A 27,017-nucleotide genomic window follows, 5' to 3' on the forward strand; every position below is an offset into this window, starting at 1 on the left:
TTTCTAAACACAGTATGAGTAACTCTCAACAGCAGACAGCACTTTCAACATGTGGGTAGAGAATGTAAGGCAACTTCACACTTCTGCATTTAAAAACAGAATACAAAAGCCCTTGTTAACATTTTGAAAATAATACCTCTTCTATAGCCCTTAACCTGCACTAGAATTTTTCAACCATGCTCACAATAAGCACATTTTTGAAGTCATTTCTTCAAAAACAAAAAAAACTACAAGACCGCTCTAAGAAAGACGCCCCCAAAAGAAACCCTACTGAAAAAAAGTTGGCATTACATAGTTATAGAAAAATGTCATACACACACCCACGTTGAAATGGGTAGAGACAGGTATGGAGCACAGAAAACAGAGAGGAAGACTTATCCGGGTAACAAACAAAAATGTGTCCCATTCACATTTTATTCTTTGTGTGATAGTTCAACCGGTGATAGTAGTATAATAGGCAATGTATGTATCAGCTGATGAGGAGGGGGAAAAGAAAGACTCGCCATGCTGCAGAGGGACAACTATATATCTATTCAGGTATCTTTTGTTCTGTCTCTTTGTTCGATACGTTCTGCAGAATGAAGTGCAAAACCTCCAAAGACTCCAGAAAGTTAGAAACTCAGGTAAGCCTGTTCATTAGTAAAAAGTATGGATGATACAACACCTTTGCCACTAACTGCATGAACAGAGAGAATACTGACATTTGTTTTCTCAAGTGGACTGGTTTTCCTTCTCCTTTCCATCATGCCAGGAAATGACTGAATTATTCTGTGTTACCGATTTCCCTAAATCTTAAGAGGCTATAGGGTTTTTCTCTCTTCCAGACAGCAGCAATACCTAATCAGCTTTTGCAAAAAGAAGACATTTATTTTATTTTATTTACCACCCTGCAGCCAACGGCCAGGCTCCCAGCGGCTAACACACATGGCTAAATATATATAAAATAATACAATATACAATTCAATGATGACAGTAGACACTAGCAATATCAAATGTTAAAACCAAGATAATCACCTATCCTATGATGGTGGTTTAACAAATTTAAAATTTCAATAGGCCCCAACAAATGGCCACAGTCTAACCACAACAACAAATAACTCCCCATTTATAATTCAAATGAACCATTCTGGGGAGGTGAAAGGGGGAGAATTATCAGGAGGCCAATAAGTTGGAAGGAAAACTGTAGCTGCATCAAAGGCCCAGTGGAACATATCCGTCTTACAGTCCGTGCGGAACTGAAGTGGATCTTGCAGGGCCCTGTTCTCCGATGATGGAGAGTTCCACCAGGTTGGAGCCAGAGCTGAAAAAGCCCTGGTTCTGGTTGAGGCTAGCTGGACATTCTTGGTGCCAGGGTCCACCAGAAGGTTGTTACCGGCTGAGCGAAGTACCCTCTGGGGGCAGTATGGAGTGATGTGGTCCTGCAGATACGATGGTCCCAGGCTGCTCAAGGCCTTAAAGGTTAACTCCAAACCTTGAACATGTCCCAGAATTCAACCGGCAACCACTGCAGTTGGCAAAGCACAGGCAAATATGTGTTTTTACCTGAGTCTCAATAAGAACTCTTCCCGTCGTGTTCTGGACCAGTTGCAATTTCAGGAGCAGTCTTAAGGGTAGGCCTATGTAGAGCGAGTCCCAGTAGTCCAGCCTAGAGGTGACTGTTACATGGATCACTGTGGCAAGGTCCAAGCGAGACAGGTAGAGTCAGGTGTCAAATGCTGCTCTGAAACAAACCTTGCCACAGTGATCCATGTAACAGTCACCTCCAGACTGGAATGGGTCCAGGGCCAATGGATTATCCAAGAACACCTGCAGCTGCTCCACCACATGGTCCTACTCTTTCCCTTTTCAACGGGGATAAGTCTGAAACACTGCCCAGGGAAGGTGTAATGTTATTGGCAATGTGTTCAATCCCATGAAAGGGAAGGGACTGTATCCAGGGAATCTGAGAAGGGAGGAATGCCAGACTTCATGTCTGCCGACTCAAGAGAAATGTCACTGTCTTTATGAATGTCCAGTACTTTACTATATAGCTTCTTATCGCTCATGACTATTCTTGTGAGAAGCAATAGCCAATAGGTGGTTGTGACATCCAAACTTAAGGGAACTTGTGCAAGACAGGCCTTTAAAGAAAACTACAATTTAATTCTTTTTTACAGATTTTCTTACAAGGTTTTTGTAATTACAAAAAAAAACCTTCAGTAAAAGTTATTTTTCAAAGCCTTAATAAAATGGCTTGACCTCAAAGATGTTTCTGGAGAATTAAATGTGTGCAAAATGGAGCAGTGGAGGAAAACGGCTTTATGAACTATATTAAATAGCATTTTTTGGCACCGATTTAGACATTCTTTTGCAGCCTTTGCACTGTAAGTTCTGCAGTTGAAACATTTAAACTTTTGCCCTGCTGGTGGCATGAGAACAGGAAAGGAAAGCTGACAGGAAAGAGAAACTGCCTAGTGTCAATTCTTGTTAGCAAAAGATGAATGAAACGAAAGGGAAAATCATATTTTTAAAAACCCCAAGGAAAATATTGGTTAATGTCCCATATCTTGAATTTCTTTACACCTGATTTACAAAAAAAAAAGTTTATTTTATTTTAAATGGTTGATTTCCAGCTTCAGGTTTTAAACGCGCTGTCTCAGCTGACACACATGAAATAGCAAAGGGGTTCCTTACCTCCAAGAAAAACAGTTTCAAACTGCTGAGCATTTAGTGAGAGAGGTGCATATTACTTGAACAATGTTGCAGTCCTTTTATTTCGGTTTACAGCATTTATTCTGTTGCAGTGATCAACACCATGCAATAAAATCTGTTATTACTAAAAGAAAAATCTGCTAATTCAAAATAGAGCCTGACACAAATATGCAAACTGAATCTAATGACTTCAATTAAAGTCAGTTTGTTGTTTAATTGAATGGGAAACTATACGTTCTGCAGAAACTATTCATTTGAAAAAACTGATAGATCAATTCAAGTTATGTGCATATTAGTGTGTTAATGATTTATGAACCACAAAAAGCAGCCCTGTATTTTGAAACAGACCTGTTAGCTTCATTTTGTGCAAATAACACTATAATAGAGAGTTGTTCCCCATTTCATCAATACCAGATCTCCCAAAGTTATAGGAATGAGCCTAATATGCAATTATGTCATGACAATGACCAGAACCCAAACATGAAAGGGAGATCATAAAGCATCCAACTTTATGGCATGCAGGATAACTACTCTAAATAGAAATGATTGGAAAAATCACACTGCAATCTGAAAGAACAGTTTCTTACCCCTCCCTGTTAGTAGCAGTGCTGTTAAATGGCAGTCTTAAATTCACTTAGTTGTAAGCTCAAGTCAGCTCAGTGAAACTCCCTTCCCAATAAATGTTTTAAGACTGAGAGACTTGGGTGCTGTGTGGTTTCCGGGCTGTATGGCCGTGTTCTAGCAGCATTCTCTCCTGACGTTTCGCCTGCGTCTGTGGCTGGCATCTAATGATGCCAGCCACAGTCGCAGGCAAAACGTCAGGAGAGAATGCTGCTAGAACACGGCCATACAGCCCGGAAACCACACAGCACCCAAGTGATTCCGGCCGTGAAAGCCTTCGACAATACACTGAGAGACTTGTTTTCTACAGATACCTATGGCTACAGCTAACCCTGAACAAAAAGAGCTATCAGCTTCCTGAAACGCAAGATACAGTAAATTATGTCCTCTTTCTGCAGCTGCTTCTAGGAAGTGGAGATGAAAATTCACAAGAGAATAACATTCTAATAAATTACCTGTGAAGCATATGCAAGGATATGACAAGCTGAGGTTCACTAGTAGTCTGAGAACGGATGAGTTTGCTCTTCGTTTGGGCAGCAACTATGGTGCCATCAGACAAGGAAAATCGATAGACAGGACTGAACGCTAGCCCCTGCCTCAGCACTGAAAGCAAGCAAAAACAACAATAAAGAAGTGGTAAAAAATCCAGATTGCTGCATAATGATCTACACAAAAACATAGACTCATCTTGGTTGTCTTCTTTAACCGCAGGTAGAATCTGCAAATTCATGTTACAGGAAAAGCGAATATTTTGCAGATCAAGGACAAAGTATCAGTGCAGTCAACTGCGACAGATCTTAAAACTGGTGGCAGTGCTGGAAAAACTTGTCTACTTATCTGTGGATTTCCCCTGTGACAGTTTCTCTGGATAGTAAATCTAAAATTGGGAAAGATTTCCCCCCCATCCCCACCCTGTAAGTCAAAACTGAAATCACCAACCTAAGACAATGTTAGTCCTGTCAATCTCCTTATAATGATCACAAAAGTCCTTGTGCTATAGAGAAATTAGTTTAGAACACTGAAAAGAATAAAGATCATTAATGAGGACCAGATCTCAGAACGAGGTAATGTAAAGACTGTATCTGAAGGAATGAGAAACCTCTTCAGAACACACTGAGCCAAGACATGATCCAGAAGAGGAAAACACTTTGCCTTCATCTCAACTGGTATTCCTATAGCCAGCTGGGAATGCGGGACTTGTGATTTCAAAAGTACATGATTTAAAGAATCTGCATAGAATTAGGCTCCCTACCATCTCTGATTCAGTACAGACAGACTCATGAACTGTGCTCAAACCCAATTAACAGCCTTTAACAAAATTAAGATGGACTGGAGTAGTTGTCAAACACTCAAAGGCAATCTTACCTTGAGCAAGAGTAGGATTTCACTGTGTGATAACAGCCACAGTAGGTTTAAATAATGTGAGGTAGGCTAAGCAACTTGGCCATAAACTCACTAGGTGGTATTCTTCAAGCTACTTTCTCCCAGTCTAAGTCTGACTCCCCAAAACCATAACATCTTGATTCCATAGCATCTTGATTATAATATAGACAATTATCTCGATCTCTCTCACACACAAAATGTCAGCAGTTAAGAAGAGTGGAACATAGGCGGTAAGACCATACCACAATTATGTGCAAACATATATCTGCACCAAAGTTCTCAAGGTGGAAGATGAAACTAGGGTTAGAAGTGGGTTACAAATCCTGGATTGGGGGTGACTCCTGATTTGCCACTTTGACTGCTATACTTTAATAGAAAACCCAGATCTAGATCACTACAATAACAATATTAGCTTTGGTGCAGATATATCACTGAACCTTGTTTGAAGGCAATAGGTAAAAGCCAGAGAAAACATGGATCTGGCCCCTTCCGCATATGCAGAATCCACTTTCAATGCACTTTGCAGCTGGATTTTACTGTGCGGAAGAAGAAGAAGAAGAAGAAGAGTTTGGATTTATATCCCCCCTTTCTCTCCTGCAGGAAACTCAAAGGGGCTTACAACCTCCTTGCCCTTCCCCCCTCACAACAAACACCCTGTGAGGTGGGTGGGGCTGAGAGAGCTCCGAGAAGCTGTGACTAGCCCAAGGTCACCCAGCTGGCGTGTGTGGGAGTGCACAGGCTAATCTGAATTCCCCAGATAAGCCTCCACAGCTCAGGCGGCAGAGCAGGGAATCAAACCCGGTTCCTCCAGATCAGATACACGAGCTCTTAACCTCCTACGCCACTGCTGCTCCTTGCAAAATCCACTTGCAAACAGTTGTGAAAGTGGATTGAAAGTACATTATTTTGCATGTGTGGAAGGGGCCAAAGCGAGGGACGAGCGTACAATACTGACATCTTTTCCTAGTCCCTTATGAAATTGGTCACACACACTGTTATGTTCATCCCAGCTTTTAAAAGACACTAAGTAACAGCTACAGGGGGGTCAGGAGGAAAGCAGCTTGGGAAAGAAGTGGATCTGACGGGATGAGCATGAGAGAAGAAACTTTCAGACATTAAAAACAGTCCTAGTAGTATACTTCTTTTTCTGAATACACCACAAGCTGCTTTTGATACCCTTGCAAATTACTTAACCACCTAGTCATCTCATGAAGAAAGGCTGCTTAACGCCCAGCCCTTCTAATTTCCTGTGCGTCATTTGTTTCCAGTTTAGTAAATAATTTTAATATAGCCCCAGAGCAACTACGTTTCCTTTGGCTCCTACTTTCCTAATTCTGAGTTTTGGATATCTTTCAGGGCACGATTCAGGTCAAGCCAAGCACTTGTGAGCCCCATTTAGTTTCATCTGGAAAAAGAAGGCATATTTTTTCCCTCACTAAAACCAGGGAGGAAGCACACTTTGCCTATTTGGCTCATACCTATCTGTCTTACTATTAGTATTAAAAAAGTGAAAATCCAACAGGTACAGGAAAACACTTGTTGATTTTGTATTTCCTTCTGCTTGTAGTGTGATGTCTTCCACTGTGGAGGCTGCCCTCTCACACTAGGCACTTTTCTGCCCAGGGAAGACCATAGCTTTGCATTAGCAGAAAGTGCCCAGTGCTTGAAAAATATTCTGTACAACAGGGCCACCTCCACAACAGTACATGGAGGTGTACATAAGTGGCATCTAAGTCGCTAGAACCAATCTCCTTGTATATTTATTTATTTATTTATTATTTTATTATTATATTTGTAGACCGCCCCATCCCCTAAGGGCTCTGTTTGTTTAAAAAATCACTTTAAACCAACAGCAATATATTATAATCACAAAAGCCTAGTTCCTGAATGAAGGAAATCTATTATAAAATGGAAATATATAAAACTTCTTGGGGTCTGGATCCCATGAACCACAAGAGAAAGGTGCTTGGGGATGTGGATTTTTTCTGAATCCTTCCAGGCTGGCCATCCTGTGACTTCCCTCTTGTGTAAATGGAACTTTTTGTACCAATGAAAGCACTATTAGTGAAACAGGAAGATGGGAGCATTTTTGTCTAATTCCCCTCCTTCCAAAAGCCTTGTGGCATTTTGTCCAAGTGGTTACCCTATTTTTTTGTGGTCTTAGGAAGTTGCTAGGGGAATGATCCATACAGCTACCAAGACAAGATTCAGAGTTCCAGAGATCTGGTTTTTTAAAAATTCAGTGGTATACTATAGGCTTCACTTCACTGAAACCACTATTTTAACAGCAGCTTCATTAATATATAAGAAAGAAATTGTGGTTTGATAATCACAGGAATCAGCCTCTGAAGTCCCCAGACTTGTGCGATTCTGTTCCCCTCTCCTCATATATAGCTTGGAAAGTGAAGACTTCTTGGTTCTGGAGAATCTGTAGCTTATCATGACATCCAAAATGATACACCACACTAATCTGTTTTACCTTATTCAGTGGCTCCTAAGGTTGTCTGGAACAAGGAGGTTGCAATATCAGAGGAAGGAGAATGCACCTGAATTGACGCAGACCGTACCTACATTAATTTTGATTTTTTATTAAGTATGAAACCCACAAAGTAATTTTAATTCTTGACTTTATGAGCCAGCTCCAATCATTGTCAAGTTTTCCATTTACTGCTATTCTAAGGAAATTCACATAAAACCTCGAGAGTCTGCTCTGCCCACCTACTCACAGAGCAGCAGTGGTGTAGTGGTTAAGAGCAGGTGTACTCTAATCTGGAGGAACCGGGTTTGATTCCCGGTCTGCCGCCTGAGCTGTGGAGGCTTATCTGGGGAATTCAGATTAGCCTGTATATTCCAACACACGCCAGCTGGGTCACCTTGGGCTAGTCACAGTTCTTCTGGGCTCTCTCAGCCCCACCTACCTCACAGGGTGTTTGTTGTGAGGGGGGAAGAGAAAGTAGATTGTAAGCCCCTTCGAGTCTCCTACAGGAGAGAAAGAGGGGGATATAAATCCAACTCTTCTTCTTCTTCACTGTCCAGTTTTTGAAAGCGTGCCAAGTATCTGTAATGTTAAGCCTTGCCTTTCAAAAACAAGACTTAAGTTTTAAAGATGAATCTCCGACCAAATCCTTGTAACTTCCTTCAGTGCACAAAGCCCCGTTTTTATTGCTGACCCATGATGTGTTTACAGTTTTCCTGTATCAATCATGTAGTATATCCAGTGACGCTCAGACACTGACAATCCCAGACAGGTTTTTTCTTCCCAGACTTGTAACACTGGTACGGTTGGATTCTTTCTCTGTCCCTACCTCCAAGCCATCTGTCATGCTTTTAAATTTTAAACTATTATTTCGGCAGGAGGAAAACAGGAAACACACGTTAAACAGTCAGGAGAGTTTATGTAGAGTAAGAATGCAAAGAAAAATAAAGTATGTGCTGGCTGTGGAATAATGTAAAGTAAAATTTCACACTGAAGGTATGTCATTGTTTTAGTTTAACCTTTGGGCAGCAGTTACAGAGGCAGCAGCAGGACTTTCGGAACACAGCAGGAAATTCCAGAGCTCCCTTGTCAACAACTGTGATATTAAGATCTCACAAGATAAGTCTTTAAAAAAAATGCCACTTTGATAACCACTATTTAAATGTATTAATTATCCTTTGCACACACATGAAATGAAGCAAGCTTTTAGACTAGTTTTAATTTTTATAATATTTGATGCAAAATGTGGAATTTGTGTGACAAAGCATATTGGAGGGCACGACTTATGACAGAGGTCAGCAGTAAATGAGACTCTTGTTCCAGGATGCATTTAAAAACAGCATTTTTATTTCTGGCACTTCTGGCACTGAGAGTTGTAAGTCAAAAGACTAGTTTCAGATATAAACTCCTGTTCTTTGACACTGAGTCGAGGTCAGTTACTTCCATACATTCTCCCATTTTTCAGCACCCAAAAGCAGAGGTTTAATCCAACTCAAAAGAAATGAGACTCTGGGAAAGCCGCAGTAGTGTTTTAAAAAGTTAGTGGGAGACAAGTGGGGTCACGCTGGGATCAGGCTGCAAAGGGGGTGGGATTTAAATCTTTTCTTCTGCATTCTTTCACCAGCAGAGTTTTCCTCATCACTTTTATAAGTCATCAAAGGAAAAATGGATGTCATCTCATCTTTTGCTTCTACTGCTGCTGCCTCTGTAACTTCTGGAGTGGACAAGGCAACTGGCCAGGAAGAGCAGAGTGACCTGCTGGTGTTCATTTTGGAGGGCTTTTCTCAAAGCCACATCTTTTAAAACAGTGTATTTTTAACAGGGGTTTGCAGGGGTTTTCTCTTTTTTTCTCCCCAAAGGCTGCTAAGAGCTGAGACTGCTGGAGGGGCCATCAGGCTAACAGAGGCCACTTTGTCCCACAAGCAAAGGTGGGGCCCCAGGTGAGTCATTCATTCAGTCTTAGTCTCAGTCTCTGAACCAGCAGAAAGGAGCAGCAGGGACAAGTTGGCCAGGAAGAGCAGAGTGACTCCTGCTGGTGTTCTTGGAGGGCTTTTCTCAAAGCCACATCTTTTAAAACAGTGTATTTTTAACAGGGGTTTGCAGTTTCTTTTCCCTTGTAAGGTTGCTACCAGACTGCTGGAGGTAGCCTTTAAACAGGGGTTACCAGAGGTTACCTGGCCGCGCGTGGCCCTTGAGGTGAGTCATTCAGCGTCTTTAGTTCAGTCTCTGGAACCAAAGCAGAAAGGAGCAGCAGTGACAAGCAACTGGGCTTTGAAGAGCAGAGCGACCTGCTGGTGTTCATTTGGAGGGCTTTTCAAAGCCATCTTTTAAAACAGTGTATTTTAACAGGTCGTGGTGGGTTTTTTTTTCTCCTCTTGTTGCTAAGAGCTGAGACTGCTGGAGGTGGGGCTTAACAGGGGTTGTGAGGTTACCTTGTCCTGGGCTGCTAAAGGTGGGGTCTCTGAGGTGAGTCATTCAGTCTTTAGTTCAGTCTGGAACCAGCAAGGAGCAGCAGTGGCGCAACTGGCCAGGAAGAGCAGGAGCGACTCCGCTGGTGTTCATTTTGAGGGCTTTTCCTTCAAAGCCACATCTTTTAAAACAGTGTATTTTTTACCAGGGTTTGCAGGGCTTTTTTTCCTTTGTAAGGTTGCTAAGAGCTGAGACTGCTGAGGTACTTAACAGGGTTAACAGAGGTTACTCTTGTCCCACAGCAAAGGTGGGGCCCTGAGGTGAGCCATTCAGTCTTTAGTTCAGTCTCTGAAGGGCGCGATACTAGCGGCGCTAATTTCTTCTTCTTTTTTAAAATAAATAAATTAATTAATTAATAAGCGACATTTTTTGAGGGATAGTAGGTACAGATAGCCAAAGGGCACTGACTAAAAAGTTTAACATCTAAACATATAAACAAAGTAAGATATGAAGGCAGCTTAAAGAGGGATAAATTTCCAGTGTTTGCACTGAGCGTCACATTAGCGACTATCTGCCACTTCAGGCCAGGGTGCTGCCCTCGCTGTAATACCGAGCTCCTGGCATATGAACGGTCCGCTCTTCGAAGCCAAGGTGGCAGATCTGAAAGTATTGAGAGGCAGAGAGGGCAACAAACAGTACTTTCAGGACCCAGCAGCCGGTCCCATCTCCTGCTGCGATACATCTCTTCTGGTGATGTCATGCGGAGAATGAGAGTCTGGGTGTGACAGAGGTGCCAAGTTCAGGTGGGGAAGGAGGTTCTCAGATGTAATCCTCTCAAGGGTGGTCAGATTCCTCAAGACTCGAGGATACCCCGGCAGGGGGGGGCTCCTTTGCAGTGGGTGATTCGATCATCAGGAATATAGAGAGTTGGGTTTGTGACATGATGACCGATGGTGACTTGCCTGCCTGCTGCTAAGGCGGATGTCACGCCACGCCAGATAGGCTGTTAGACAGTGCTGGGGTGGAGTCAGCAGTTGTGGTCCACATTGGTACCAATGATTGGGAAATGTAGCCGGGAGGTTCTGGAAGCTAAAATCAGCCGCTAGGAAAAAGGTTAAAATCAGGACCCTGCATACCGAAATGCTACCGTTCACGAAGAAGCCAGGGCAAGCCGAGATACAGGCCCTAATGCGATGAGAAGTGCAAGAGGGTTTCAGATTTGTCAGGAACTGGGGAAACCCGGAAGGCGTGTCGTACAGCGGGACGGCTTCATCTAACCAAAGAGGAACCAGGCTGCCGGCGCCAACATTAAAAAAAAGGTGGCAGAACAGTTTTAAACTGATCCCTGGGTGAAGCCGGCAGGAGCTGAGGTGACTTCGTTCGAATACAGAGTCCATGGGATGCAGACAGAGAAGGAGGTTTTTTTAAATCAACCACATACAAGAAGAGCACAGCAATGATAAGTGATAGTGTCTACAAAGGCTAGAGGGCAAAAAACATTACAAATCCCAGGTGGACAGAGACAGAGTATACAAGTGTCTCTATGCTAATAGTAGAAGCATTCACCTAAAATGGGGAGCTGGAGCACAGAGTTTCATGAAGGAGGACATTGATATAGTGGGCATCACAGAGACATAGGAATGAGGAGAACCAGTGGATGCTGTTATCCCAGGTTACAGGCTCTACAGGAAGGATAGGACAGGGCTTATTGGGGTGGAGGCCTCCTCTTGACAAAGAGAGCATAGTGTCACATAAAAATAGACAATGCAGGGGAGCTGATTCCCTGAAGCACTATCAATACCAGGGTGAAGCATAGTTTAACATTAGGGAATATTATCGCCCCCCTGACCAAAGCTATCAAGAGGACTTGAGATGGAAAGAAATTAGAGAGGCCAACAAAAGCAAAATAAGTCGGTACTGGGCTGCGTATTTTAACTATCCCCATATAAACTGGAAAAATGCAGCTGCTCAGGTCATAGTAAGGAGAGAACATTCCTGATTATGCTAAATGACTGTGGTTTAGGAGCAGATAACAGAACCAACCAGGAGATGATCCTAGATCTAATTCTATGTGGGACCCAGACCTGGTGCGAAGTCAGTGTTGTTGAGCCGATAGGAACAGCCGTAATTACCAATGCTGTCAGATTCAGTATCTCTGCATAACAAGTGACAACTACTAATGAAGTTACATTTGCCTTCTGTGAAGGGAAATTCTCAAAGATGAGGGGATAGGCGAGGAAGGAAAGGGAAAATCAAGAGAGTCGCACGTCCAAGATGCTTGGAGGTTATTTAAAACACAGTCACAAAAGCTCAGCTGGAATGTTCCAGGTTAGAAAGGCAGCTTCAGTCCAAAAAGAGCCACCATGGTTAACAAGGGACGCTATGTACCATATTAGGAAAAAAAAGATGTCTTTTAGAAAAAATGGAAGTCCAACTTAACTGATAAAGAATACCAGAGAGAACACAAATGGTGGCAAAGAAATGTTGCTGTAAGGGAGGCAAAAGGATTATGAGGAACACATGGTTGTGAACATCAAACCAGCAACAAACAGTTCTTCACATCAAAAGCAGGAAGCCAGCAAGGAAGCGGTAGGGCCCGCCAGGATGACAAAGGAACAAAGGGCGTGCTACGACAGGGAGATTGCAGAAAAGCTGAATGAATTCTTTGCATCTGTCTTCACCCAAGAGGAGGTGAGGAAAATTCGCACCGAACCAAGCTTCTTAGGAGGCGAATCCGAGGAACTAACAAGATAGTGGTAGACAAGGAAGAAGTTCTGGCAGCCATTGACAACCAAATGTTACCAAATCCCCTGGCCCAGATCGACCACCCAAGAGTTCTTAAAGAGCTCGCTACGAAATTGCTGATCTCTCACTTTAATATGCAACTTATCCCTCGAAATCAGGCTCCATCCCTGAAGACTGAAGATGGCCAATGTCACCAATCTTTAAGAAAGGAGACCTAGGGGACCCGTGAAATTACAGGCCAGTCAGTTGACATCTGTTCCCGGTACTTAGTGCAGAATCTGTCATTAAAGATAAAATTATAAAACATGTAAGCAAGACCTGCTGAGAAAGAGTCAGCATGGCTTTGCAGAGGCAAACTTGTCTTACAAACTTATTTACATAGAGTTCTTTGAGGATGTAAACAGGTATGTGGATAAGGGGAACCAGGACATTGTCTACTTGATTTCCAAAGGCTTTTGACAAAGTTCCTCACCAGAGACTATTGGAGAAAAACTCAGCAATGAAGGAATAAGAGGGGAAGTCCTCCCATGGATTTAAAAAAAAAACTGGTTGAGAAACAGGAAGCAAAGAGTGGGTGTAAATGGGAAATTCTCACAATGAGAGATGTAGGAGGAAACTTCAAGCGATCCGCAGAGCTGGGATCTCAGCGCGCCTTTAACCCATTCATAAATGACCTTGGAAGTAGGTGGGTAGCCGCGGGTGGCCAAGTTTGAGATGATACCAAATTATGTAGGTGGTGGAGAACCACAAAAGGATTGCGAGGAGCTCCAAGCGACCTTGATAAATTAGGGTGAGGGCTAAGAAAATGGCAAATGCAGTTCAATGTAGCAAAATGCAAAGTGATGCACATAGGGGCAAAAATCCAAACTTCACATACATGCTACAGGGGTCAGTGCTATCAGTCACAGACCAGGAAAGTGGATTTTGGGCGCCTTAGTTGATAGTTCCATGGGAATGTCAACCTACCGTATGGCAGCTGTGAAAAGGCAAACCCCATGCTGGGGATAATTAGGAAAGGAATTGAGAATAAAACTGCAAAACATTGTCATGCCCTTATATAAAGCTGTGGTGCGACCGCATTGAGTACTGGTGTTCAGTTCTGGTCGCCACATCTCAAAAAAAGGATATTGAAGAGATAGAAAAGTGCAGAGAAGGGCAACTAGGATGATTGAGGACGCAGCACCTTCCTTATGAGGAAAAGGCTTGTGGGGACTCCTTTTTTTTAGTTTGGGAGAGTGAGACGCCTGAGGGGGGATATGATTGAAGTCTATAAAATTATGCATGGGTAGAAAATGTTGACAGAGAGAAATTTTCTCTCTTTCTCACAATACCAGAACCAAAGGCATTCATTGAAAATGCTGGGGAAGAATGAAACCAAGGAAACACTTCTTCACGCAACGTGTGATTGGTGTTTGGAATATGCTGCCACAGGAGGTGGTGGCCACTAACCTGGATAGCTTTAAAAGGGGCCTGGACAGATTTATGGAGGAGAAGCTCCCATTTATGGCTACCAATCTTGATCCTCTTTGATCTGAGATTGCAAATGCCTTAACAGTCCAGGTGGTCGGGAGCAACAGCCACAGAAGGCCATTGCTTTCACATCCTACATGTGAACTCCCAAAGGCACCTGGTGGGCCACTGCGAGTAGCAGAGAGCTGGACTAGATGGACTCTGGTCTGATCCAGCTGGCTTGTTCTTATGTTCTTATGTACTACAGGGAATAGATTTTTCTTTTTGCTCTATTTTGATTACTAATTTTTTTTGCTCTTGATGTTTTATTATTTTAGATTTTATATTGTCAAATTTTATACTATTAGCTTGAGAGCAGAGGGGCAGAGTATAAATTACCTAAATACATACATACATACATAAATGTCTAACTACCTTGTGAAAATGGAAAGTTCTAATACAATAGATGAAAAAACATCCCTTCTCAAAATTTAGGCCACAATCTGATCAAACTCTGTTGGCCTAGAAGACTCCAGCGCTTTTACTCTCCCTCTCACTAATAACGCCTCATATGTGCTCAATGCAGTTTCTGACATTCCTCTCATTTGAGCTGTTGCTTGTTCAAGACAGGAAGTTCTTACTTCTGAAAAGACTTGTACTATGCTTAGAGATACTCCAATGGTAACATACGATGAACTCAAAAACATTCTTCCAGCACAGAAATAAAAACAGTATTTTCCTCCAGCTTGTTTGTCCTACTTCAAATCAACATTCCCAGTCCCCCCTTCTTTTAGGAATCTGATCAGCCATCATGCTGTATCAATATAGCTAATTCTTAACATGGCTAAAGCTGTGTATGCTTAAATCCACAGATGAACAGACAAGACAGATCTTCCTGAACACCTGAAAAATCCTCCAGGTTTGCAAAACAATATGAAACCAAGAAACACCAAAAAAGATGGATGAAGGGCCCTTTCCAGGGCTAGTTTGCCTTTTAAGGGTAGACTAATTGGCACCAGGCTTGCAGTAATCATAGGGCAATTTACTATCATATGACTAGCATGACTCTGTTAGGCCTGGCTGCTTACTACTGTTCAACAACACCGCCTCAAGACAGCCAGTGCAGTGTAGAGTTTCAGACTAGGATCTAGGAGACCCAGGTTCAAATCACGAGAGTGCTGTGGTAACTCACTGGGTCACCTTAGGTCAATTACCATCCTCAGCCTAACTTATCTCACAGAGTTGCTGTGAGGATAAAGTGGAAAACAGGAGACTGGTGTGGGTTGTTTTGGGTCTCCACTGTGGATCAAAGTAGTGTATAAGTAACAAATGTAGCTGAAGGGAGGCAGATTAAAATGTATGTTCATTGGTGGGTGGGAAGAAGAAAAGGAAGTAGGGAAAGATGAGTATGTGGGGGCTGCCAGGAGGAGGGAAAGCAATAACAGTGGGGGAGGCAAATACAGATTCTTCACCATGCAACCTGGTTTGGTCTAGAAGCCAGCACTTTCCCCAGAGCAGCTGACAAGGCAGAGAAGGTGAAAAAACTGAAGACTGGAGTAGTGGAAGAATAAAGGTAGGTTGGCTCGTGGGTCAGAAGGAGACAGAAAAAGAGAAAGCTAAGAGAACTTTCAGCAAATTAAAAGAAGAAACAGTAGTGGCAAGGAAAACGAGACGAATTCTGGAAGTTCTTGTGACTCCTCTACTTGTTACACGTTTGGGGGCTATCACACTCAGTGATACAGTTTCAACAGATCACTATGGAAGTGCACATTAAAATAATTCACACTATTCACCAGAGGAGAAGGTTGATATTTCAGGGATCTTCTACTTTAGGTGAGTGAATATACATATGCTTTTCAGAAATGTCAAGAAGCAGCATTTTGTGCCATTTCCTAGATGCAGAAAGGTAGACTAAGCACATTTTTATTGACTATATTGTTGTTGTCTCATTCATACATGATGCTCACCTATGCAATATACTGAAATCTGAACACTGACATGAAGCAGGATTCAGACACCCTTCAACTTGTCAAGCACAGCACTGTGACATTAGCATTTCTGTCTTGTTTGCCCAAAATGTGTGTATGTGTACATGTATAAATTTGCAACTAATGATTATAACACTTGTAAAGCAATTTGTATACACATCAGCAATCCAAAACTGCTACCAGGCCACCACATAGCCTCTTGTTTCAAATAATTCTTAAGGAGTATAGGTTATGAGCAGGACAAACACACCATTCAGTGGCTCAATGTCTGCATGAGCTACATTTACATTTGGGTCAGTCAGCTTCTGTCTTATACTAAAATTCTTTGCATCCTCAGTTTTGCATTCTATTTAAAGAATTATAATGCTTTGCTTCACAAGACAGCTTTTCATCTTGAAAATATATCTGACTTAAAGCTCTCTGGGCCATCCCATGTGTGTAAGACCAACCAACATAAATAACCTTCTCAGTTCACTACGATATTGCTGACATATCCATCCAATTGTGGAATCATTCCCTAAAACCTTTTGAACTCACTAGTACTTTGTATTGATCTCTAGACATTCCATCAAGATTTCCTTTCTGATACAACATCCCATTACAACAGTTGAAGTTGAAGATGTATATAGGAACCTCACCTTCTTGATGATGCCTTTTGGCAAAAGACATCTCTCCTTCATGCTGTGCATAGAATCTCTGTATGCACCTTCTCACCACATCCTCCCAGCCAGGTTTCATAGCTGCTCGCATGGTACTAGTGTCTAGTGAAGTTATCTTGCCTGTGTAGACACAAAGCTGTTGTCACAACAGATACTTCCCATAATTTCAGTGTTATCATCAGTTTGATTTCTGTTATCATAATACCTTGCAAATCTTGGCGAGTACTAAATGTCTCTGATGAGGGTAGAAGTGGCCTCTCCTTCAATGGAACTCTTCTTGCCACACATATCAAGCAAGACTGCAAATCTTAAATAGAAATATTTTTAATTGAAGACATGGGAAACAGAGGAAAGGAAAAGACTTTACAATGCAGAATTATACTGAACAGTTCAATAGAACTGATGTCCTTTCATTAAACTGTGAATATTGTTCTTTGTCAGCCTCTTGAGAAATAATTGAAAAGTCCCTGACCAGGTTACGATAAGCTCCAAACATTTGACAAAACCAAAATTAACACTAGACAGATAAAGCTCTAAACTGTAAAAAGTCTTACCCACTTTCTTTTCAACCCACCAGTTCCTGCTCTTATGTTACACACACTCACAAGCCTTCCATCCATACGTCATTCCAAATGCATACTGTCCTCAGACATATAGGGCACAACAACAACCAAATCAGTTCTCCAGGCCCCAACATTCCACCATCTCCAAAAATAACAGCCTCTTAACCTCCAACTGTCTCTTTACCTGCACCTTTGCTTTCACATGTCTCAAAATGATTCCCAAATCAACCTTTCCTGCATCAAAATAGTAATAAAACTCACATTTCTTGCACTTTTCTTAATGAGACTTATGTATGGAGACAACATCTATTCCCAACAAGTCTCTTTTCAGCTGCTGGCATGTCAACATTGTCAGGAGACAGATGGTAGTTTCTGTTCCATAATAATTGCTGTCAGGTTTGAGATACCAAGTACAATGTCTCCTGGTTTATGCCCTATACTCTTAAGGTGGGGGCAAGGCAAGGCAAAACCTAGGATTTGCTAGCCCCTATCAAATAATTATATGAATTTCACCAATCATACAGAAACATCAATAAATCTATCTCTTGATGTCAATGATTCCATACCAGGTAACATAAACAGTCCTCATGCATCCTTCTAGTGGTTCCACTGCCTTCCAAGAGAGGTAGTGGTGTTTTTGCCGTACAGACCAAATAGCAACTCTTTAGAAATGTTTCTGGTTTGGAAAAGGATGCATGTGTGTGGGGAGCTTAAAGGAACAGCAGTAGCGGAGTAGTTAAGAGCATGTACTCTAAACTGGAGGAACCAGGTTTGATTCAGCGCTCTGCGCCTAAACTGTGGAGGCTTATCTGGGGAATTCAGATTGGCCTGTACACTCCAACACACACCAACTGGGTGACCTTGGGCTAGTCACAGCTCTACGGAGCTCTCTCAGCCCCACAGGGTGTTTGTTGTGAGGGGGGAAGGGAAAGGAGTTTGTAAGCCCCTTTGAGTCTCCTACAGGAGAGAAAGAGGGGGATATAAATCCAACTCTTCTTCTTCTTCTCTTCCCATCCACTGCTTTCCCTGTATGTTAGGGCCCTATGTATCTGCTTTAAAGGGGGAAAAACCTAAATAGCAGGAGGTTAATTCAAGGAATTCTCAGTATCATTTCTGGTATCAAATACACACTTAGACCCACTCCTCCAATGAAGGAGAAAGCTTTTTGACCTGGCTCTCATATACCTCAGGTACTGTAATATTAAGTAAACATACATTAATTTTAAATGCTTAAAGAGAGACAGAGAAAAAATATTTATTTTATCATTCACCCATGTCCTGCATACATCTGGAATACTGCAGTTTAAGCATTCTACTCAAAGCATACTCCATGTATGAAAATAGTTATTAATATTTTTATTTGTAACCATGGAACACTACTGAAGTTCAAATATATTTCATATTTCAAGATAAGCCAAAAGAGAACAATAAGCAGTTTAGTAGACAGAAAACCATAATTTTTGAAAGCTAGGAAGAACCTGGGGTTTTGCCAGAAAAAAGTAACTGAGATAATTTTGCTTGCATTTGCACTGTTGCAAGATCAATAAAATCTTCAATTTACATGCTAACTGCTAAGCACGCTTGTTTTGGTGTAAGTCTCAATACAACAAGCAGGGTTTACTTCTATGCGGGTATCCTTAAGGCCACATCAATGTGCTTTGGATGCTATCATTTCCAAAATACAATTATTATCAGCACATTTCTACATGCATATCTGCACATACTAGATGCCAATAAATGTTTTCAAAGGAACAAGGAAGTTCAACTATTCTGTCTTCTAATGTGACGTTTTACACAGGAGAGATCAAATGTCCAGATAATCTGGTATCAGAATAAGCAGTAAGTGCTCGTTCTATTGGGGAGCTGCATTAATTTAGATGACCAGTAGTTAAGTGAACCTTAGAGAAATTCTGTTTCATTTAGAAAGGTCGAAGTACATTAAACGCTCTGGTTACCTTCACCATCTTCCTTGATGGACTTTGGTTGAGAAACAGCAAAGCACTGCATAGTTTCATATTTCTGATGTGCTTCCTGGTTATCATGGCCTTCTTCTTCAGAATCAGTTAAAGGTTTTACCAGCATCCGACAATTAAAGGTATGGCTGTTACGCCTAGGAGCTTCACCAGACCAAGGTCCTCCATTCACTGAATAAAGCAAAGATTACAAACAATAGTAAGATGCTGGGCAATATTCTGAATTGTAATTTCAACGTTTTAAAGGGTGAAATATACTTTGAAGGGGGGGGGGGAATCTTGCACACAACACTAATGAAGTTCAACTTCACTGCAAGTGAAAAAGGCTGCTGATTTAAATGTACTTCAAACTATGATTCCATCACACAGTTTCCACTTCATGACCACAAAATAAATATCATGCTGTACGTTACAAGTGTCAGCATATGCATTTGCACCACTTTGGCAGAACTGGTTGTTAAAATTGTGTTTGTAAACAACCAGTTTTTAAATTATTTGAATCCCATCACTGATTGAGATCATCTCACCACTGGGGAAAAAAATCATCATATGAAGCATCTTTGGGAAGCATAACATAGTTACCGGTAGCTACAATGTTTCCTTGAAACCAAGAGAAATCTTTAAAGAGAGATTGGGCAATATCCTAATGCAAAATACTAAATATGTGCAAAGGAGGAAACAATGAAGTGGTTTCTCAGGGCATCTTCTTGGACATTTCAACAAATTATGTAAAGGTAATGTTCTAATGATTCTGAAAAACTGTCAGTTGTACTGGGAAAAGCCAAATACATTCCCTGCAGTTTAAAAAGTTTTAGGTACCAAGAATACAAATTTGAAATTAAGTTTCTAATAGCCTTATTTCCTTCTCTCGTCAGTGTGGGGCATTGGTTAGAGTGTGGGAGATAGAACAAGAGAGGCCTCCACTTAGCCTTGAAGCTCACTGGGAGACTGTCTGTCTGTCTGTCTGTCTGTCTGTCTGTCTGTCTGTCTAGATATACCGCCCTATCCCGGGAGGGCTCTGTCTCTGATTCATCTCGGAGGGTTGTTATGAAGATGAAATGGAAGAAAAGAGAATCAGCAGCTCTTCTGAGTAAAGACTGAAGGAAATGTGAAATATACAGTTTATCACCCAATACAATGAAAAGTTCCTGAGAACTCAAACACCTGCATATTACATTGTATTTTACCTGGTGTTAATAAAAATATCACAGGGTTTGTTTTTGGATATTGATATGGAACAATACAGTCACCTACATCCCTTTTCATACAATAGCTTTCAGATTCAAAGGATGGGAGAAAAAAAAGAGAAGCAATGCTATCTATGCTTATTATGGATCTGATAAGCTGGCCTGATAAGCTGTTAGTTGCTGCATGAACAAAGTCCAAGATAGGCATAGTAAATGAACACACAAACCATTTGAGAAATAACAGAAGAAGAACAGCACTTATAACCTACACATTAAGTGACATTAAATGAAAAGCAATTCCAAAGTCAAATTACAAAAGAAAATCCAACAAAATACCATTGTAATGAATATATTTAGAGCTTCGTACCTAAAGATTTTGGCAGCAGGTTTCTGACAAATTCATTATGGTCCCCTACATGTAGGATGCTATATACACTCGTGTTCATCAGTTCTTCTTGGTTGTATCGTAAGAACTGTGTCACATTCTCCGACACGAACACCACATTACCTTCCAAGTTCACAACAAAGAAAAACCCATCAAGGGCCTGAAAGATTAAAAAATAATAATACATGCATTTTAAAACACAGAATTGTTGCAGAGAACACAGTCTTAAACATCATGTTAAACTCATGTATTTCTCTCTCTCTCTCATTTTTCCATTGACTGAGATTATGGAGAAGAGAGTGGAATGAAGAGAGCAATTCAACCTCATCAGAATGCTTTTTTTTTAAATCAGTAAGAAGTTTTCATACAAAAGAGCAGTTCAGTTGCTTAGCAATAGCAGCTATTCTGATAAAAGTATGACTGAACATAAAAGCCTAGAAACAACTCAGAATCTTCCTAGTTTAATTTTATGTTATACATTAATGAGCACAAAAATGAATTTAATTCACACAATGTCAGTTAGATACAAGTTTCACATTGACACAAAGTCTGAGAAATAAACACAAATGAGAAGAAAACACCACCTGAAAATCTTGTGGATGAATTAAACAACAAACAAGTCCATGTCAACACAGTTTGAAAAATCAGCGACAAAACATGTCTGAAAGTTTGTCCGACCTAAGTATACTCAGGCCGTACAGGGATCAGAACTGGGAACTGAAGGATCATATGCTGGTCGCATCCTCTGCTTTTTATACAAAATCCCATGTTACTTGTGTTTTCATTATGACTGTCACCAGACTAGTTTACACTGAAATCAGACATGTTGCTAAATTTGTGTTATGAACTTATGTATTTGTATTATGAACTCTTATTATACCAGGATTTATCTTTAAAAAAGATACAGAAAACCAACAACTTTAAAACAGCCACGCAGTTCACTTGACTAAATTCTGATTCAGTCTGGCTTGATTTTGCCTTATCTAGAATCAGTGATGATCATGGGTACTTACTGAATGGGAATCTAACAGAGCTTTCCCCATACTTTCATTTGCACTCCTTCACTGACATCCTGACTCTACATGTAGTGTGGGCTCTCTTTCTCTCTGCTACTTTTGACTGCACGCAAAGAATCATCTGAGTAAAAGTAATCCACATCCTAAGTATGTATATCAACTCCTCTTGCTTACACAGAAATGCAAAATGTGATTACCCTCACCCACTGAGGGTTAAGAAAAGAACGTAAAAAAGCTTTGATGGATCAGAATGATGCCTATCAAGTCCAGCAATGTGTTCAAACAATTGCCATTCAGGTCCCCTTTCCTGAGGTCACTTATGAATTATCAGCTGTTCTCCCATGTAGCAAAATAGTGAAGAAACCATGAAATGCAACTTTTCTTGCTCCACAGAAGTTAGATGAATGAACAAAGAAGAAAAAAATGAAAAGACCATGCACACAAAGTTTTATTATTTGTGTTTTGTAGACTCCAACCTTCTGAAGTACTCTCAATTCGACAGGAATAATACCCGGCTCTGCACACAAATTCTTATAAATAAATGAGGTACTGTCAGACAGGCAGTACAAGAATTCAAATTTGCATTGTGGCACCATCAAATAATATCTCAGTGGTGTAATTAACCATATGCACTTCACCTCCAGCATCATTGGTCCAAGGGCATCCTTATCAATGACACTCTGACCCGTAGATGACACATCAGCTTTCTGCACTTCATCTTCATTGGCTGCCGCTGCCTTTTCTGTAAATAAAAAACAAGGAAAATGCACCACATTAAAAATTCAAGAACATAGCAGAGAACTTCCAGATTATTCTTGCAACAGAGAGGGAATCAGTTTCTATGGTCAGAGAAGTACAGACATAATTCCACGTAGATAGCCATGTTGGTCTGCAGTAGAAGAGCCAGATTCAAATCCAGAGGTACACCTTAAATTACAACACTAGGATACATGCTTTTAAGAGCCAAACCTCCCTTCAACACTGTATCTGACAAAGGGAGCTTTGATTCTCTAATGGCCCAATCCTCCTCCTCCTCCTCCTCCTCCTCCTCCTCCTCCTCCTCCTCCTCCTCCTCCTCCTCGTGGTGGTGGTGGGGGTGTGTGTCGGTAAACACGTTGATGGAGTTGGCGAATGGCTGGGCAGGCTGTTTGCCCTCTTACCAGTATAAAGGGTATCCAAACTGGCAGAGAGGGCAAAGAATATTCAAACTGGACCAGTGGTGGGATTCAAATAATTAAACAACCGGTTCTGGTGGTGGGATTCAAATAATTTAACAACTGGTTGTTTACAAGCACCATTTTAACAACTGGTTCTGCCGAAGTGGTGCGAACCTGCTGGATCCCACCACTGGTCGGGACACGGTGTATAACAGACCTTCCTCTGTGATATACCTCTACAAAAGCCAGCCACAGATGCAGGCAAAATATTAGGAACAAGATCTACTAGACCATGGCCACACAGCAAAGAAAACCCACAACAACCAGTTGAATTCAGCTGTGAAAGCCTTCGACAATAGAATGAACACATTCAATCCTTGAAGAAAGCTCATGCCCAATACTATTTAAGAAGTCTTAGATCTGAAATGGAATATTTGCAGAGCTGCCGAAATATAGCTGTACATAGATTCTGAAAGGCTTCTTTATTGCCATTTTGATAATAGCTAAATAAAGACATGTTAAAAATAGGTTCTTTTCTATGAAAAGTAGTGTTGTTAAAAATAGATGTGAGATTCCACATGCCATTTTAAGAACAAGTGACAAATCAAAGCTTATTTAAGACAGTTAGTTGCATCAACAATTTACACTTCCTACGTTTATGGGCAACCAGAAATCCCACACTATTGATAACTACTGAAATCTAGCATATTCACACTTCTATAACATACAGCTGCTTAGGCATCAGTTACAAAACTAAAACTGCACTATGTAATGACTATGACCTTTAACGTTTTTCAATAAGTAGGCCATGTTCATGATAATGACAGCTTAATACACAACTCAATGTCTTCTCATTTTGCTACACAACAAACCTAAATTTGAGCTACTCTGTCTGGAATACCTATCTTTAACTCTAAAACAGCTAGATGCCTTGCTAGGTCCTCTCTGCACCAAGTAAGATTCATCAATGTGCCAACAGTACCCACTTCCCACAAGAGGTCATCTGCATGGAGGAAGATCCTGTTGTTTCATTCCCCTTCTGCCATCATGCAAAGATGAATACTTCACATGCATGTATGAACAAAGACAGAATTCATGGACAGAAGAATTTACAGTCGGTGCCTTGCAGTGGTCTTTGATTTGCCTTCAATGGGAGCTGAATTAGCTTCCTGGAGCAACAAGGTCCACCCAGGAACCCTAAAGGCTGCCACCAAGGCTTAGATGGCCATTGTGGTTGTTTCTCAGAGTTACAAAAGTTCCCCTCATCATCCTCAGACAAGGAGCCCATTCGACTGAACAGAATGATCAGAGCATCCACCAGTGGCACCTGCAAAAACCTATTGGTGAATTCTTGTAAGATCTATAATTTCTTAACAAAATGTGGCCAGGGGGGAGTGTTTAGTGGGTGAGTCCTGAACAGGGCAGGGGAACTCTTTTTCTGCAGGAAAAACACACAACAAGGAAAGAACTCTTAACTCCCTTTGGATCTGCCTATTATGGGGTCTTAGGCAAATGCAATATCCTCCTTGGAGGAGGTTTCCTATAAGCCAAGAACTGCCATCGCCTTAGACAACAGATACTGGTTGTCTTCTGATTTAACTTTGTTCAGATTGTTTGGGGACCTCAATGGGCTTCTCCTCCTGGTCAGAGGGGAATCCCCCTTTCTCCCTGTCAAACAACTGATCAGAAGCATCTCATCTTTCCCCTCCCCATCTCTCTAGCAGCCCTTGTGGAGCAGCAGTTGCGTCTTGGGATCTGATGTCCTGCTTTGACTTCCTACAGGGGAGAAACAACACTAAGCAAGGGTAGGTAAAGGGGCCTTACAGCCCTGTTGTCATGTCAAACAACAATTCTCTCATGATTTGATTCACAAGCAAATGAACTCAGGAAGAAGGGTCTGGTAGCCAGGAGTTGGCTCTTTACTCATAGTAGACACAGCTCTGTAGGTATGAGTTTTATTGCCTCCTTGCGAGGAGAGTGGAAGATGGGTGATCCTTGTTTTCCTGCGAGGAGAGTGGAAGATGGGTGATCCTTGTTAGCCTGATAAGCAGCTGTGTTGTTGGGCCTGGGCCTTGAAATAGCCACCACATCTTCTGCTGATTTTGTAGGCTTGTACCATCTTTTCATGCACATTTTTCACTCTGCGTGCTGTCAGCCTCATGGTAATCAAAGAAACTGGGCCCCAGGCACTCTCCAAGACTATGTTGGGAGCGGCATTGAGGGGCTTCAAGCTAACTCTTGGAAAGGAAACCATCACCAGACTTGGGGTAAGCCAGGAACTGGGCCCCATTAGTTGAAATCACTCTCCAAGTCTGTACTGGAAGTGGCTTCCAGTCGATTGCCTATCCAAACACATGTATCTGGTGCCACCTTTTTATTTCTTGTCTCAACTGAGACTTGACCAGGTGGTATTCCAATAGCATGTGACCAAGAAGTCTGTGATAGACTACCCCTCCCACAGTGACATGCTATTTGGAGACACCTGTTCAAGGTCCTAGTTGAGAAAAGAAATAAAAAGGCCTTAGAGGGCAGGTTGGCCTGCCATGTCCGTAGCCAGAGATTGTGCCTAGCCCTGACTGAACAATCCTTAGCCCATTAGGCAAAAATGACCATTGGACTTTCCTGTGAAAGGTCCTTCTCTGCTGAGCTTAATGAGGACATCTATGGGTGATTCCCACAAATCAGAAGGGAGGCAAGAAACTTAAATTCCACTTCCTCTGTCCTGTGGGAGTTGTTCCTTGCTATGAATGTTCTACTATTTCACTTAACAGAAAGGTGTATATCATTCTTATAAACATGTCAGCTTTTCAAAACCTAACATAAAATTATTGGCTATAACCAAGAATCGGCAGGCAGGGTACGTCATTCTTAGGAGAGGTCCCAACTACATCTCACAACATATAATTGAAAACGAAAAGGACAACTATTAGAACAACAGGGACATTTTTGCCAAAAAAAGATATCACAGGAAAAGATGCATCTCATCAAGGAAAAGGTTTTAGGAGGTAAAACAAGGGGGAATTATGCATTTACACTGAACTAAAATTAGAAAAGCTGCCATATGGCTTTGTGAAGCCAGAAGCACATTCTTTATTCATTAGGAAATATTCTGCCAACATAAAAAAACACAAGGCCCTTCCTGCACTCTCCAAATGTGTTTATCTTTTCAACATTAATGCATGATATATCATCAGCTTGCTGAGATCTACTGCGGCGCATATTTAAAAAGCACAGCTGCATTATTTCCCTGCCTGTTTACTCACGGAGAGAGCCTTTATAGAGTGAAGATTTGCTTGATTCCCTTCCTGACACACAACCCTCTTGTCAACAAATGAGGGCTTCTCATAATCCATTGAGAGCGAAAGCCGCATTAGCCAATCCTGGAGTACCAAGGCTATCACATTTCTACTCCTCCCCTTCTTCCGTTTCCCCATTTGACTGCAGAGAACAGAAAGCGGGCTACAGTTTCACTTTTACCCCAGTGGTGTGTGATCGTATCAGTTTGTTATTATATAAACAGACTAATGTAGCAGATTTCCAAGGACTGGCAATATTCACTCCAAAACCCTGAATGTTATCCTTGAAGCCAATGTTACTTTATTTGTAGACTGCTTTAAAAGCTGCACTAATTCTAGATTGGCCTTCCCCCTTTTAGATCACAGAAAAACTTTTTAAATCAAGAGGCACCATATCAATCCTATACTACCCAAGGCAAACAGAGGAATAACATGTTGTAAGGAGTTACAAATCCTAAAGAAAAATTATTCTAAAACCAGTGCCTCTTCAGACACAGCAATTAAAAATATATATTCACAACATCTTTGTTATATTATAGTTACTTCATTTCAAAACTTCTTTAGTTCAGTCACCATTGTAAATTAGGGTTTACAAATCCACTTCTGACTAGTGCCTGCAATTCTAAGAGTTGGCTTCTAAAATCATATTCACTATCATCAACTGCTTTCATTTTCTGGCTGTAGCTTAGTTTCCATCTAACTTGAACAACATTTAAGAACTGAATATCACTCACAGGATATTCTCTGCCAAATGAATATGAGAATGGGTCCCACTGAAGACAAAACATAAACCAGAAAGAAAATATTTTATTCAGATGATCTGATTGCTCCTGTTTGCATGAAAACCCCTGAGAGGTACAAAGGTCTCTCCCACACTTCATGGTAATTTGATAAGTGGCACTACAGATGCTACAGCACCCATTTAAATTTACTGTTTAGAACTTCTATTTGTCTGAAAGTTGGCAGGTTAAGTTTGTGTAGTGAAGGGTACATTCACTGAAAATATCATTGAAATTGTA

At 41.3% G+C, this 27,017-nt stretch overlaps 1 protein-coding gene across 1 annotated transcript in view; it reads right to left on the reverse strand.

Annotated features, from left to right (window-relative positions):
- The window catches only part of NCOA2 (nuclear receptor coactivator 2), a 165,630-nt gene that overhangs the window by 33,278 nt on the left and 105,335 nt on the right, over positions 1-27,017 (reverse strand). Inside the window, exons 5-10 of the mRNA XM_048507426.1 lie at positions 22,184-22,287; positions 20,512-20,689; positions 18,940-19,128; positions 16,627-16,728; positions 16,401-16,541; positions 3,768-3,915 (exon numbers count right to left, since the gene is read on the reverse strand). Of these exons, the coding sequence (XP_048363383.1) occupies positions 3,768-3,915; positions 16,401-16,541; positions 16,627-16,728; positions 18,940-19,128; positions 20,512-20,689; positions 22,184-22,287 (862 nt within the window). The remainder of the gene's footprint in view (positions 1-3,767; positions 3,916-16,400; positions 16,542-16,626; positions 16,729-18,939; positions 19,129-20,511; positions 20,690-22,183; positions 22,288-27,017) is intronic.

The sequence above is a fragment of the Sphaerodactylus townsendi genome, linkage group LG09 (genome assembly GCF_021028975.2).
Source record: "Sphaerodactylus townsendi isolate TG3544 linkage group LG09, MPM_Stown_v2.3, whole genome shotgun sequence".
NCBI lineage: Eukaryota > Metazoa > Chordata > Lepidosauria > Squamata > Sphaerodactylidae > Sphaerodactylus > Sphaerodactylus townsendi.